The sequence below is a fragment of the Mesoplodon mirus genome (genome assembly GCF_964341445.2).
Source record: "Mesoplodon mirus genome assembly, chromosome: 5".
Taxonomy (NCBI): Eukaryota; Metazoa; Chordata; class Mammalia; order Artiodactyla; family Ziphiidae; genus Mesoplodon; species Mesoplodon mirus.
In genome coordinates, this window is record NC_138980.1 from 180,601,650 (window position 1) to 180,617,028 (window position 15,379).

The 15,379-nt window shown below is 50.2% G+C and overlaps 2 protein-coding genes across 3 annotated transcripts in view; both read right to left on the reverse strand.

The window, feature by feature from the left end:
• ICE1 (interactor of little elongation complex ELL subunit 1) overlaps positions 1-15,379 on the reverse strand; it is a 534,975-nt gene that overhangs the window by 161,820 nt on the left and 357,776 nt on the right. The gene's annotated exons all lie outside the window — the stretch shown is intronic.
• ADAMTS16 (ADAM metallopeptidase with thrombospondin type 1 motif 16) overlaps positions 1-15,379 on the reverse strand; it is a gene marked incomplete at both ends in the record, with an annotated part of 156,484 nt that overhangs the window by 6,526 nt on the left and 134,579 nt on the right. For both annotated transcript variants that reach the window (XM_082624066.1, XM_082624067.1), the window contains 3 exons: positions 3,951-4,175; positions 6,677-6,871; positions 6,978-7,179. In XM_082624066.1, coding sequence (XP_082480192.1) covers positions 3,951-4,175; positions 6,677-6,871; positions 6,978-7,179 — 622 coding nt within the window. The remainder of the gene's footprint in view (positions 1-3,950; positions 4,176-6,676; positions 6,872-6,977; positions 7,180-15,379) is intronic.

The following is a 15,379-nucleotide window of genomic DNA, read 5'->3' on the forward strand; positions in this document are numbered from 1 at the left end:
GTTTTTCTTTTTCTAAATGTGCCTGAAGTCTCTGAATTGAGCAGAGTGGGGTGAATACTGGCCTGATTCAGTCTCAGGAGCCTCAGTCTCCCCATGGACAGAGGGACCATGGTCTTGGGAACCACCTGTACTCGTCTCTGACTCACATTCTCAAAAAGACAGAGAAAGCGAAGCATCTGCCTCAGAAACAACTCGACTCAGCTTCTTAGCTCATCCATCCCTTCACCTTGCTGGAAAGCCTGTGCACTCAGAGGAAAATAGAAGGGAAACGTGTGTAGCTAGTGATACTTTTGACCTGCTTAAAATAGCAAATGCTTGAAAAGGATGTGGTTCAAAGGTCCCCTGGTCAAATATTCTAAATTAAACAAATTCTAATTTAAATACCATTTGGGGAGGAGTTCATATATCTGTAAATGAAAAAGCAACATCAAGTTTGAAGATAAGAGGAACCAAAAGCAAAGCAAGAACACAGCTAGAGGGCAGTGCATACAGTGGGTGGAAGGTCTTTCTGTCTCTTCCTCTCCAAGGACTGAGGGATGGTTTCCTTCTGCAGAGCTCAGAGTTTGGGACCAGGGATATGGCAGAGGCACCAAAGGGACAGCAATGGCCGGGCTGGGATGTTGCGATTTCTAAAGAAGATTATTGATTACCAGCCAATCCTGGGTTCACATACACAGCAGATCTCCAACAGAATGAATTGGGGCTTCATTTGGGGGGATGTTGAACTGGTTTTATTCTAGTAAAATTTTAGCTAATACTGAAAAAATTTCTGTGGTGGATTAATTTGGTTCCAATATATATTTCCATTTGTTTTCTTTGGCTGATAAAATTTTAATTTTTGGAACTTGGGGAGGGCCTAGGAGGTTAAAGCTTTTCCACAAACAAGATAAAAATAATAATTCTGTGTGATTTTTGCTCTGTCAAACTTGTTCATTTCAGGTTTGCATTCAGGGTTGGGTTTACGTCAGAAGATTGTTCAATAGAATTGTTGGTGCCGGGCACACATGAGGGAGGGTGGGTGCCATGCTGGGGGAACCCATTCTGTGGGGAATCAGGAGAGCTGAGAGTGAAAGAGCCCACCGCCCGTCACCTCTTGGCCATTCCTGGATCAGGGGACTGCGGGCCACAGAGCCTCGAGGTCTCCCCTCTGAGACTCATGTTCCTCCTGCTGGAGAAGCCCCTGTGCTGGTGGACACCATGGTATTGTCGGATTCAGCTGCTGTAGCTCACATGCCCACTGTCCTCAGACTCCAAGCTGGGCGAAGAGGAATGTGAAGGCACTTAAGACACAGCCCTTGCTGCTGGGAGTCACCCTTGGGGAGTCAGGAGGAAACATGATGGGACAAGGACACAAATGAAAATGAGCAGCACCCTGCGGGACCTTCCTGGGGACAGACACCCCCGGTGTCCCCCACCTCTTGTTTGTAGAAAAGCTTTAACCTCCTAGGCCTTCCCCAAGTTCCAAAAATTAAAATTTAATCAGAGAAGTTAAAAAATTCAGAAACAAAGGAAAACAGTCCAGCAATACAAAATAATAATAGTTTAGCCATAAAACAAAGTCAAGGACCTTTGGTTCCTCCTCAAGGGCTACAGATAACATCCTGAGCCATGCCCTTGTGTTGTTTTGCAGACACTGAAACCCCACCAGGTGGAGAAGGTTAACTGCATGCTGACCACCAACCAGCACATAGAGCCCATACCGTTTTGGGCCAGAAAATCGGCAACTGAGATTCCTGAAATACCACCCTGTTACCTCACCATCAACCAATCAGAGAACTGTGAACAAGCTGATCTTATACCCCGCAACCCTCTCCCTCAGTCTTTAAAAACCCTTTCCTGAAAGCTGTCAGGGAGTTTGGGTCTTTTCGAGCCTGTTCTCCTTGCTTGGTGCCTGCAGTAAACACTGTACTTTCCTTCACCACAAAATGGTGTCAGTAGATTGGCTTTGCTGTGCATTGGGCAGGCAGACCCAGGTTAGGTTTGGTAACACCAATAACCACTGTGTTAGATGCTCAGGGCTGCTGGAACCAATGACCACAAGCTGGGGGGCTTGAAACAGCAGAAACAACTCTCTCAGTTCAGGAGGCCAGAAGTATGAAATCAAGACATTGGCAGAAGGAGCACGTTCCATCTCTTCTGGAGGCCCTAAGGGGGAATCTGCTCATCCTTTTCCAGAGTCTGGCGGCTGCCGGCAATCCTGGGTGTTCTTGGGCCCATAGCTGCATCAATGTGACCTCTGCCTCTATTGTCACATGGCCTTTCCCCTGTGTGTCCTATAAGGACATTGGTCATTGGGTTAGGGTTCGTCCAAATCCAGAATGACCTCATCTTAGCTAATTAAACCTGCAAACTTCCTATTTCTGAATAAGATCGCATTTTGAGGTCCTGGGTGGACATGAGTTTTGGGGGCACTGTTCACGGCAAGACACAGGACATGCCCAGGAGTCAGGGTGTGGTGTCCCTTCAGAGAGGAGCCACGCGGAGTGGCTGTCATGGTGCGGGGGCCTCAGGAAAGGGATTTTGCATCAGGAGGGATTGAAGATGGGTCCCGGAGGCCAGGAAATACATGAGGAGACTCAGGTGGAAGGAGAGCTGGTCAAAGTCAAGCACCACTGGTCCCGTCTGGCTAAGCACTGTGGTGGCACCAGTCACTCCTCCTGCCCGGCCCCTGGCTGGCACTGATTTCCACACAGGACACTGGCATCCTTTCCAGGACAGGTGGTGCAGACGAGTGTGTCTTGCCTGGGGTGTGGCCTGCCCCACTGGTGGATCAATAACAGTGAGTGTCCAGTCCTTAGTAAAGCTTACCCAGATCAACACTGGTACATATTTCTGTGGAGCTGGGGGCCCAGCAGCCTGCTTCTTTAGGAGCTGGTCTGGCCACGATCCTGCTGCTTCCTATGGGAGATTTCCTCCCTCATCCCATCAGGTACACAGACTTGGGGAGATCCTCAGTGACCAGAAACACATGGGCTCCAGCCTGCCCACCAGCCACATGAGCTGGGTGTGCTGTTCTCAAACTCGGTCCCAGGAAGCAGGAGGAGGCATGTGGTTGGTGAGGGAGAGTGGCCTTTGGTTTTTAAAGATGATGCCGCTACGCATGGTCTTTCAACAGGGCATGGAATATCGATGACAGTGACAACAAACCCCCAGACACGAGTGAGCTTTGACTGCACTGGTGGGGGTTAGTTCTCTAAATAAGGACCAGAAGTGGCTGCCCTGAGTCACTCTTTTTTTTTTTTAATTTATTTAATTTATTTAAAAATTTTTTTGCTGCGTTGGGTCTTCGTTGCTGTGCATGGGCTTTCTCTAGTTGTGGCGAGCGGGCGCCACTCTTTGTTGCGGTGTATATGGGGTTCTCCTTGTGGTGGCTTCTCTTGTTTCAGAGCACGGGGTCTAGGCATGCGGGCTTCAGAAGTTGCGGCTCGTGGGCTCAGTAGTTGTGGCTCACAGGCTCTAGAGTGCAGGCTTAGTAGTTGTGGTGCACAGGCTTATTTGCTCTGCGGCATGTGGGATCTTCCCAGGCCAGGGCTAGAACCCGTGTCTCCTGAATTGGCAGGCAGATTCTTAACCACTGCACCACCAGGGAAGCCCCCCTGAGTCACTCATTGAATTTGTTTTTCGTTTAGAATTCCACATTCAGCAAACAGTCTGTGAATACTCATATGGGCTCGGTGCCCTGGTAGGCACTGGGGACTGTATACATAAAATGTACATGTATGTATGTATGTATGTATGTATGTATATACCCACCTGTCAGTGTGTAGGATACACAGTAAAACACTTAGCAGGACACTTGCCACAAATTGATCTCTGGATAACTACCAGTCGGGATGGTTGTTTTGTGACTGTATCTGCTTCCGAGCAGCTCACATCCAGCCGGAACCTCTCCACCCAGGCCAGCCACCAACACTGAGCAGGGGCTCTGCCCGCCCTCCCTTCACCCTTACCTGAGACCAGGGCGAGGCAAACCAGCCGGCCTGTGGGGAGCCTGCAGCCGTGAACAGGGGGTGCTTAGGGCAGGGAAATGGGGCGCAGATGCGTTCCAGCTCCAGGTGGGGCTGCGGCAGGTGTAAGCACTTCTTCGGGGCCAGCTCGCGGTACTTCCCAGAACTGTACTTCTCAACACATTTGAAGAATCTTTTCTGGGTTCCTCTTTCACACGTAACAGAGCACTGAAAAGAAAAGACAACAAAGGATGCAAGTGAAAGGTGTTTCTCCTGCGGTGGCTGTCTCTTCTACAAAATCGTTGAGTCAAGAAGCCTCCTGATTGTATCAGCTTGACCGTTTACGTAAGTGTAAATGGTCAGTAGAATATATGGGACCTTGGCATGTTAAAAAGGTGTTACAGTATCTGCCACAAAAAGGAAGACCTTGCGTTCACAGTGGTCTAGCACTGGGGGCATGAGTTGGGGCAGGGCAATCAGAAACCATGGAGGGAGTAATTCTGGAGCTACTGCTTCACTGGGAAATTAACATGTTGGGCTGTAACTGATGCCAGAATGCACTGAAATGTAATGGCTCCACGTGTAGCTCCATGGATTCACACCACCCAGCGGCAGCGTGATGCTGGGCCCTAAAGCATGGGCAGGCAGGGCAAACCCGGGGCTCACAATCATCCTCAGAAATCCGAGTGCTGCCCTGAAGAGAGCGAACACAGACAGCAAACCTATGCGGTCCCACGGTGATGTGCTCTGAGCCTGAGCTGTCACTACAGCTGGACCCTCTGGCATGGGCGGTGCGACCCTGGGCAAATCTGTGGCCAGGTGGAGGCTGGATAACACAGGATAACACAGAAGACCAAAAGGTCAGCTCGGAGGTCACGGGGAAGGTTCCAGTGGCTGGCATTGCTGCCTTGGGCTGACATTTCCGCAGATCACATAAGTGGAGGAGCCCAGGTGCCCTGGTTCTGGCCTCACACTCCGTTCAGACCTGGCTTACAGGTGTGCTCAGTGTGTCCTGATGTCAGGAAGGAGCTGGAGGACTCCTCCCAGGGCCTTGCTGGGACCATGCCTAAGAGAGAAGTTCTGGGTGTGTGTGTGTGTGTGTGTGTGTGTGCCCACATGTGTTATACATTCAGTGCAAGGACTTCCCAGGGGGACACCTCCCAGACCCTATGCAGCCCAAGTTGCTTCCTTCCTAAGGACTTAGCCTCTGGGGATACGCACAGAAACAAAAGTCTTCTAACGACAGCGCGATTCAGTCCTAGAGACGCTGATGTTCCCGGGTCCCAGGCAAGAGAGGACCAGGAATTCTACCTTAGCAGCAGCAGGCTTTATCCAAGAGTGATGATGTTTTTAGTTTTCAGTGGCAAACGGAAGTGTTGTCTCACCCGGGTTAAATGCCCTGCTCGGCGCACCATCCCTTTATTGATTCATTCCTCCCTCCTGCACAGGTTGCCATTGGAGGTGTTGGCATGGGGGCTGCAGCCCCGAGTCTGCCCCTGAGGGCGCGGGATCCGGAAGCTGGGGCCTTTCTTTTCATGTCTGCTATGGAAAGGCAGCCCCACAGCTGGGATTACAAGTGAGCTCCCGAGGGTGGCGGCGGCTGCTCTTCTCTGGGTTGCTGGCTTTCTGATGTCATCTGTGCTTTATTGACTCCCGTGCCTCTGAGTGATGCACACCTCGATGAAGGAGCCTCTCACACGTCTCTTAGGCAGCCCCTGGGCTCGCTACGCCAGGGCAGGGGGTTGGCATGGCCTCCCGACGTTCCCTCCCGGGCACAGGGCTGGGCAGCTCTGTCTGCTCCCCAGCAGGGTGTCTGGCCCCCACTTGGGCCAAAGCGAGTCAGAAAGCCTTTAACACTCCAAACTCGTGTTTCCAAATGTTGGTCTCAGAGAAGCAGGGCTGGGACAGCCCCCCGACCGTGCAAATGAGGGGCTTCCCAGCCTTCAGCAGCACAAGGCATCGAGCAAACCCAACACAAGCAGTCCCTTCCCCAAATGAGAAGGCTGCCTATGCACGCTCCTCTCAGGGAGCGGGTCCTCTGTCTCCTGAGGCCATCCACCTGCTCTACTACCTAAGCATGGCCTGGGAAGTGGCTGCGGGTGTTCTGGGGTGCCGTGGGTGTCCCCACCCCATGGTCGGCGCAATGAACTCCCCTCCCCTCACACCTGCACCCGTTCACCCATTCAATCTCTGCTCAACACGAGGGAGTGATGACCGCGTGGATGACCTGGGTGAGGTACTCCAGGGATGTGATGAGAAAGCCGAAGGACATGCCAAGGAGTGAATGCCAGGGGGGAGGACTGAATAACGGGGGATGGGCGGGGACCAGAGACTCGGGGGACGAAGAAGCAGAGGAGAAGTGGAAGCAGAGACACCAGACGAGAGGCAGCCCCAAGGCAGGAGCTGGTCGGCCCAGTTTCATCTGGACCTTGTGCACCCACCTGGGACCTGGAGCACCTACCTGGGGCCAGTGCACCCACCTGGGACCAGTGCACCTCCCTGGGCCAGTGCACCCACCTGGGATCAGTGCAGCTACCTGAGACGAGTGCACCTGCCTGGAACTAGTGCACCTGCCTTGGACCAGGCATGCTCACCTGGGACCCAGCACACCTACCTGGAATCAGTGCACCCACCTGGGATCAGTGCACCTACCTGGAATCAGGTGCACCTACCTGGAATCAGTGCACCCACCTGGAATCAGTGCACCCACCTGGGATCAGTGTACCTACCTGGGACCAGGCGGACACAAGCCACTGCAGCTTCTTGTGCTTGTGGCAGCGCCTGAGCAGACAGGCCTCGTGAGTCCTGGGCTTGGGCTCCGAGGTGCAGACAGCGTCGGGCAGCAGCTGCGCCCTGGCCGAGGGGTTGGTGCTCTTACAGGCCACGGACCTCTTCCTCCACCCCTTTCCGCAGGTTCGAGAGCACTGCACAGGAAGAGTGCATCAGCTCCCGCAAGGCCCGGTAAGACTCCAGCCCCACGTTGCCTAGGAGGGGCCCTGCCGCCCCCGTACGCCGGCCCTGCCCCATTACCTCCGCCCAGGGCCCGGCGCTCCATGCGGGTGGGCAGCTCTGAGGCTGGCAGGACTGTCGGCTGGAGGGCACGGGCTGTGGACACAGGCTGGCGGAGACCCGCTCCGATTTGTAGTGTGCCCGCCGCGTGCACTGAACGGGCCGGCTCTGGGTGCCTCCACCGCACGTCCGGCTGCAGGCACTCCAGTTCCCCACGGACCACCTGGGGGACAGAGAGACCCACAGTGAGGGGCAGTGTCAGCTCTCCAGAGCGGAGGGCCACATCTGCGTGGGCATCGACCTGCATCATTTCCCACCTACTGTCTATAGGTGCAGTTATTTTCAGTCGCCGGGCAGTCTCCCTGGGCCCTTGCCCCTTCTAACTTCCACGATTATCATTCCTGATGGTTATGCTTCCCCTCCCTTGGCTTTCAGGTTCACTTGTACTTGGAAATAACTCCCCTCAACAGTGTGTCTGTTCCCTCTTTTCTAAAGAAAGTTTTTTCTTTAGAAAACATTTTTCTAAAGAAAGTTTTTTCTTTAGAAAACATTTTTCTAAAGAAAGTTTTTTCTTTAGAAGACATTGTTCTAAAGAAAGATTTTTCTTTAGAAAACTTTTTTCTAAAGAAAGTATTTTTCTTTAGAAAACTTTTTTCTAAAGAAAATTTCAAACTTGTACAAAAATAAAGGCCCATCATGTCCACTCATCTCCAAAGATGATCAGTTTATGCCCCCATCCCTATAGTATTTTGAAGCAAATTCTAGACATATTAATATTTCAATTCACATCTCTAGAAGATAAGGAGTCTTAGATTTTTCAACCTAACCACAATACCATGGTGACATCTAAAAATTTTAATGATAATCCCTTAATGTCATTAAATACTCAGCGTTCCATTCCCAAGTATGTCATCAATGTCAAAATTTCATCTGCTCGTCAGAGTCAGAATCCAAATAAAGCTCATATTTTGCAATTGGTTGATGTGTCTTTCTTCTCTTTTAGTCTGTAGGTTCTTCTGTAATCTCATTTATTTTTCTATTCCATTTACCTGTTACAGAAAGATTGCATATCTTACTGCATTCCTTTTTTTTTTTTGCTGATTTCAGGACTTTGCAAGTTACATTTCTGTGGTATCACTTAGTATGATCCTCTGTACTTCCTGTAATTTAGGTGGATCTAAAGCCTTTGTCAGATGCGGGTTTTTTGTTTGTTTTGTGCAATTACTTTAAAAGTGATGACTTCCAGCAGGAGGCCTATAATGTCTGCTCATCTTTCTTTCAATTTGTTAGCAGCTGCTGATGCTCGAGGATGTTTCTCGAAGCAGCCCTGTTTCTCTCTCTTCTGACTGTAAAAATATTCTTTGTCGATAGGCATGTCGGCAGGTGATGGAGGTGGGGAAGTTGGGTCCAGCTCAGCCCCGTGGCATCACCATTTGCTCTCAGATAAGCCTGCATGTGTCCCCAAAGCTTTGCACAAGTCCACCCGCAGGAGGGCTGAGGGCACAACCAGGGTGGGGCCCATCTAGGGCGGGAGAGCCGGGAGGTGAGATGTGGTCCCGTAAGGAGTACCCATTTGGATGGAGGTCCTTAGGTCCCGGGGAGACGGCCATTTGCCATTTGGACTCTAAGAGGACTTGATTTCTACTCATATTTGTCTCCCTGTTCAGGGCATGTAAAAGCAAAAATTGAAAATTCTACAGAAAACTCGGGGCCCATGGGGCTCCGCGTCGGTGGTTGTCGGAAATCATCCCCAAGGGGAAAGGAGAAGTCGTGATCTCCTTCCCTCAGACAGAGCAGCGTGACCCCTGCAGGTGGAGCAGGGTCCGGCGATGCGTCCAGCTGTCAGCGTGATGGGGCATCGAGGGACAGCAGGGCCCGGGAGGCTGTCATGAGGCTCCGCCTTGGCCAAGTCTATGAGGAGGGCTCAAGGGTCCCGAGCAGAAAACTTGTCTCCTGTTCTGCAGCATTTCTGAGTGTGAACTGGTAGAAGAAGATTTCCTCTTGAGCCTGGAGGGAAGACAGGATTTGCGAAGATGCCCGCTTCTCCTTTGTCTTGGTGGCCTCCATCCTCTCCCCATACAGGGTGCCCGGACAGTCACACTTGGGTTGAGGATGCAAAGCAGTGTCCAGAAAGCCTGACTGAGAGCTCGCTAGGGGCCTCTCAGAGATGCTGCACCAACAGAAGAGATTCTGTGAGGACAGTGTGTGCACCGGGTTACGTGGGGAGAAACACAACAAGGGACGAGGAAAGTACTCACCATCCCTCCTCCTGGGGACAATGGTTCCTCATTAGCTCCTCACCTTTGATTCTGGTGCTTCCTGTGTGTGTGTGTGTGTGTGTAAATATATGTTATTGTTTTAAACATGATTGAGGGAAGTATAAGCAACTTTTAAATTCAGCATTTTTACAACTCAGTGTCTAAAACAAACATTTTTCTTACCCTGCAGAGCCTCCATGAACATATTTTCAGAGTCTGTAATATTTTGCAGTACCAGACTGAGTATATGAGTATCTAAATAAGGAAATAAAGGCATACAGGACCAGGGGATCCACAGACACCTGAAATCCTACAAGTTCTAGGTGGGCCATGCCTCCACGATTGCTGAGCAAACCACCAGCACATTGCCTCAAGTTCTCAAAGGGGTCTGTGACCCAAATCATTTTAGAGCCAGTTTTTGGACTCCTGTGAAAGTTCCCCTGGATGGGAAGTGGAAATGATCCACCCCCCCCCCCCCCCGCCAATGCCTGGGCTCTCAGCAGCCCTGCAGTATCACCTGGTGCCTTTAGCCTGAGGTGTACCATGATATTTTTACTTATTTTTGTTTGTAGTGGCCTTGAACTATTTTATACCAAGTGTTTCTCATGAACAGACTCTATTATATTTCTAAGAAAATCATTAAAAAAAGAATGCAAAGTTTTACTCATGTAATAATAAACTATGTCAGGTTTGTAGGAACTGTTCCCTATCAACCATGGAAACGCTTCCATTTTTCAATGTCAACAAGATTAGTGTTCTTTAATATCATGTTAAACCATGGAAATTATGCCTAATCCTTATGAAACATGGGCTTTGGCCTCCTGGCTGTGATGATTCTGCATCTGGAGCTTCTCCATTGCTTTCCTGTTGTTTTTATGTTTCCTCCCACTTCTTAAGTTTGCTCTCTCAACCCCGCAGCCTCATAAACTGTAATTGGTGTGCAAAGGCATCTTGGCTGCTCCAAGGCTTTTCACACCCCTGAGTTAAGTCCTCTATCTCCACCATCTTAAGCTGTTCCAACTGGGTTGGTCCACTCTCTGCCCTTCTCTTCTGCACATCATTAAGAGGTGGTCCTGAACAAAGATCATTCACACAGCATCTGGAAATGCCAAGTGTCTGCTTTGTTTCACAGGCAGAGCTCTGGGGAAATGTCTTCATTTCAGCTCATGAAAGAGTCGAAATCCACGCAAGCTTCTGTGCTGACGTCTGAGGGTTTCGTGAGCAGAACAAGGCGTGTTGGGTAGCTAACCAGTGGCCATACCTGTCCTGCTTTGTTCTGGTTTTTCAAGTTTGCCATCTGGAACAAAGCAGGTGGTTGGTATAACCCAAATCAGTCAGGTTTCCCCGGCAGGATCTGGAGGACTCAGCTACCCGGCCACCACGGTACTTGCCCTGGCTGAGGGCTCCCCTGGGTCTCACCTTTACAGCTCTCAGTGCTGCCAGGAGAGGTGGTGGAATTTATGGTTGTCACTCAACAATTTGGGCAGAATTTCCTGGCACCATCTGTTCCATATTCAACATCCCTAATTGTCAACGGTAATTATTTGTTTCTCAGAAAATGACTTTCACCTCCCCATATAAAAAAAAAATAACGTTTGGGTTTGGTTATTTAATGTTTCCTTTGAAAATGCAAATTCCCAACAAGGGTATTTGGTTTAGTGAAATACGTTGTCATGAAGCCCCCGCCCCCACCCACCCCCAGGCAGGCACGGTGCTGTAACTGCCACTCAGGCTCAGAGGCCACCCTCGGTGGGGACCAGAGCCCGAGGCTCATAGCCGAGCATCACCCACGGCCAGCCCAGGACTGTCACGGATTCAGCATTAGGCACTGTTCCCTTCATTTTGGAATTTGGTTTCAATTTCTTTTTCTGTTCTCTTCAAAGTTTCAAGACGAAACACTAAGCCAATTCCATTTTCAGGAATAACTCCTGATCTTCTGCGGGGTGGTCTTTATTAACTCAATAAACACAAGGAGTCATTACAGGGCAGAACCCGGGTCAGAGCCTGAACCTAGAGAAGGCCATGTTCACAGCTGGATTTAGTTCCAGGGAGATGCGAGCTGGACAGGGTGAAGGACAACATTCAAACACAGCTCCGATTACAAGGTGTCTCCCATATCGGCCAGTCATGACCTTCACATGCTAGTGTATGCAGGACAACCTTCAAGTAGGCTGTACTTAATCAAATCGCCCACTTTTACTTTCCGACATCATCTTTAAAATCCTCTGTGACTATAAACACGGACCTTCACAGGCTCCATACTCAGTGGCTCAGGGCCTATGACAGATGCCACTGCAGCCCTACGGGCAGGGCAGCGTGTGGGATTTGAAGACAGAAGGACCTTGTCTTCATATGAAACTACAGCCCCATCACATGTATAGGTGATTTGAGATTTGCCACGCTTTTCACCTAAATGAACTGTTTCCAAGGTAACAGTGCACATCCGACAATAAACAGATGCCAGTTTGAAAAATCTGCCTTAGCCACAGGAAAAAAAAAAGAAAAAAGCCAGCTAACAAGTTAACTTAAAGAGAACAGGCAGACTGTGAGCAGAAAGCGCAGCAGCCGAGATCAGAGGTCTTGGGAGGACGAGGAGGGAGAGAAGCTGATTCCTGGGCCCATCTGGCAGCTGGCCACGCACAGGCCATTAGCTGGCCTGGTGCATCTGCTGACTGGGGAATTATTGGTCCACGTCTAAGGATGTTTCATCAGTATCATAGGGTGCCAGCTACACTCCAGGCAGGATCCAGGGCAGAAATCCAGCTCTGAGAGAGCCAAAGACCTTGGTAACCAAGTGTGTAAGTGAACGGTGTCGGCGGGGCAGAATTCCTGGACAAACAGCTTGCACTCTGTGCTTACACTCGAACGTCTGGAGCAAATGCTCCTGAGGTCCAGTAGTAAGTGCATTAGACGTGACAGCAATGCGCCTGACCCACGTGCATCCCCCTCCACCACAGCCTGTTCGCAGGGATGCTCTGGACCCTCTGACTGTCTGCTGGATGCATTCTTCTAGAAGCAACGCTGGGGACTGGCCTCCGCCATCACCTCAGAACGGGAAGTCCATGGCTGACCACTGGTTGGCAAGGACGGGGCCGGACTTCAGGAAACAGGGGGCCTGGATCGGGAAGCCAAGCCCTTGCCGTCAGCACTCGGAAACCTGCAGCTTGACAGTGACTTCGTTTTGTTCAGCCTCAAAAGTTAAACTACTTTGTTTGATGTGAAACTGAAGGAGAGATTTATAACGAGCCAGACACAGGACTGTATTTTTTCGGCTTTAAATGCAGCATTTCTTTGCTGTCTCACATTGAGCCAAACTGCAGGACATCAAAAGCTCCCCATAAAGGAGGTGTGGTGGGTGTTAATTTTATGGACTGTGAGAAGCCAAAGATATGGAGATTTTTATTATTTTTTTACCAGATTTTCCTGTCTCATTGTCCTATCATCAGATGTTATCTTAAGAAGAATCAGTAGGATTCATTTATACATGGGAGGCAGGGAAATTGAATTATGAGGGACACACAGGTTAAAGAAACCTACCTCGCTGTTCCAGACAGCCCTAATAATTCCCTGTTTCAGCAAAAATCCTTCATCTGAAGGTTCTTCTCTGCAGACCACGGAGGGTGTGTGCCTCCCATTAGCTCAAATGAAAACCCTCAGCTCATAGAAGGTGAAAGGGAAATCCTTAGATTCTGAGTGATAATGAAGGGCTGGTTCTTTGTGGGGCCGCCCCTCCATCCAGCTTCCATGGAAAATTGGAAAAAAGAGGCTGATCAGTAGAGCTGGGAAGGACTTCAGAAATGGTCTGCTTTTCTGGTTGTGTTTTACAGATGGGGAAATGGCAGCCCAGGAAGCAAAGGCAGTCACAGAGGGAGTGGAAGATTAGTGGAAGATGCAAAGAGGATGCAGGGAACCCCCATAGCACTGTCCTCAGGACTCATCCCCACTCTACTGGAAAGAATAAACATCTTTCCCATCATCAGAGTTCAACGTGGGGGAGGCAACCCCCTCTCACTCCTCTTCTACATCCACTCAGTACCCAATTCTTTGTATCACAAACCCCTCTGCTATGGGATAAAAAACCTCGGGTGGTAACTACATACAGGTAGGCGAGTTAGCAATCTATGCCAAGTTGCAACTGAAATTGAGTAATGACAGGGTAGGCGGTACCTCCCTCCACTTGAACAAGTTTAACATCCCAAATTCTCATGCCCAAGGATGGCACCAAGGGGCTGAGAGGACCCTGTGACCTAGCCTGGTGCTGAGACCATGTTTCCCAAACCACAGCTGTGTGGCGGGCCTCTCAAGCATCTACACATCCCTGGCCTCTCCTCCATTCCGCAGGAATCACAAATCTGGAGTTGAAGGTCAAAAATCTGAAGTTTTACAAAGCCCTCCTTCCCCAGCCTGGTGGCCGAGATGACCATCAGGGTTGGGGACACTCTGAGAAATGGGACACCTGCTCTTCAGGAGAGTCCAGGGCTCTGGCTCTTGAAGGTGGTAAGTGTCCTTGCTCCCTCCTTTGTATTAAAGTTGTATTGATGTTATTTTTTAACTATTATAAGAACTGAGTTGTGCCATTAAAACATCAGGGGAAAAGCCTGGTGAGTGGGTTCTTCTGCAGGAGGCATCATCCTTCACTCCCTATCATGGGCAAATTAGAAAAGCCCACCCAGGCAGCCCCATCGCCCAGCAGCCCCCTGGTCCAGCCGCCCCTGCTCTGTGCAGCCCTCCTGGCTTTAAAGACTGATCTGGAGCAGGCACCTGGCCCCAGACCCAGCGCCCGAGCTTCCGGGAGTGCAAGTCATGCAGGCTTAGGTTCCTTCAGGAAGAAAGACTCCCCAGCACCAAAGTGGCTGAGGAGCTGGGATGGATCAGGGCTGCTTTCTCCTGTGCTGACCCTTCCAACCTCAAACTGATGAGCTTTGAGAAGTAAAGGTAAACGTGTCCAGTGCTGACACTCTTCCAATCCTCCCAAACAACACAACTTGACAGCTGGGGAGATGTAGTTCCTATCCAAGGATGGCTCCATGGGGTGCAAGGTCTTTGGAAATGTACATTGTGCTTGGGCATGGCAGGTTGTGACAATGGTTGCATTCATAGCTGGGGACACAATTTAGGGTATAAAGACGCCTCTTCTACCACCCTGCCCTCCAGGGAGTCAACTGGTTTTCCACTGGGAAGGACCAATATAACTTCCTATGTGAGACTTCTCCAATGTCCGCCCCCAGGAGAACAGAGCAGGGGGATCCTCCCCCATCAGTGCCTGTCCTGGGGATTCTCTACATCTGTTCTTCTCTGAACCACCACCTGGATGGATGCTTTCCTGCCATGGGTTCATTTCCAGCCTCAGGAGCAGATCTCTACTCTGAACGGACCTGTCAGACTCTTGGGCCTCTCCATTGGCAAAACCCTCAGGCCACTGCCCACACCATGCTGAGTGCCAGGTGGGGTGAAGAGCCAGCCTTGCCCACATTGTCAACATCCTTCTGCCACCACCTAGCGACAGTGGGCACACGGGGAAGCAGCTGAGCCTGCCCTCAAATCTGCCTCTGCCAGCTGAACTTGTTATAGGAATTGTGTAATATAATTAGTTTGGTGTAGCTCGATGGAACATGAGCATGGAAAATGAGACACCTGCTTCTATGAAAACTAAGTTGAATCTTTGGAATGACTCAGTAGAGATCAGTCATTAAATGGAATTGCTCTCAGCTTAGGTGTGGCTCAGAGAAAAGTAAAATATGAAGAAAAAACGAAAGATTTAAGATGATTTTGCACGTGGATGGATAGGACGAGTTTCAGCCTTCTGTCAAGAAACTCAAACTGAACATCATGGGTTTTGGGCATATTTTATGCAAGTAATCAACTTAGATCTTTAATAGGCATCTTCCTACTCAAAATAAACTTTGGCTATAACTAAAAGAATTAGCAGGGGGCTTCCCTGGTGGCACAGTGGTTAAGAATCTGCCTGCCAATACAGGGGACATGGGTTCGAGCCCTGGTCTGGGAAGATCCCACATGCCGCGGAGCAACTAAGCCCGGGTACAACTACTGAGCCTGCGCTCTAGAGCCCACGAGCCACAACTATTGAGCCGGTGAGCCTAGAGCTCGTGCTCCGCAACAAGAGAAGCCACTGCAATGAGAAGCCCGTGCACCACAACGAAAAGT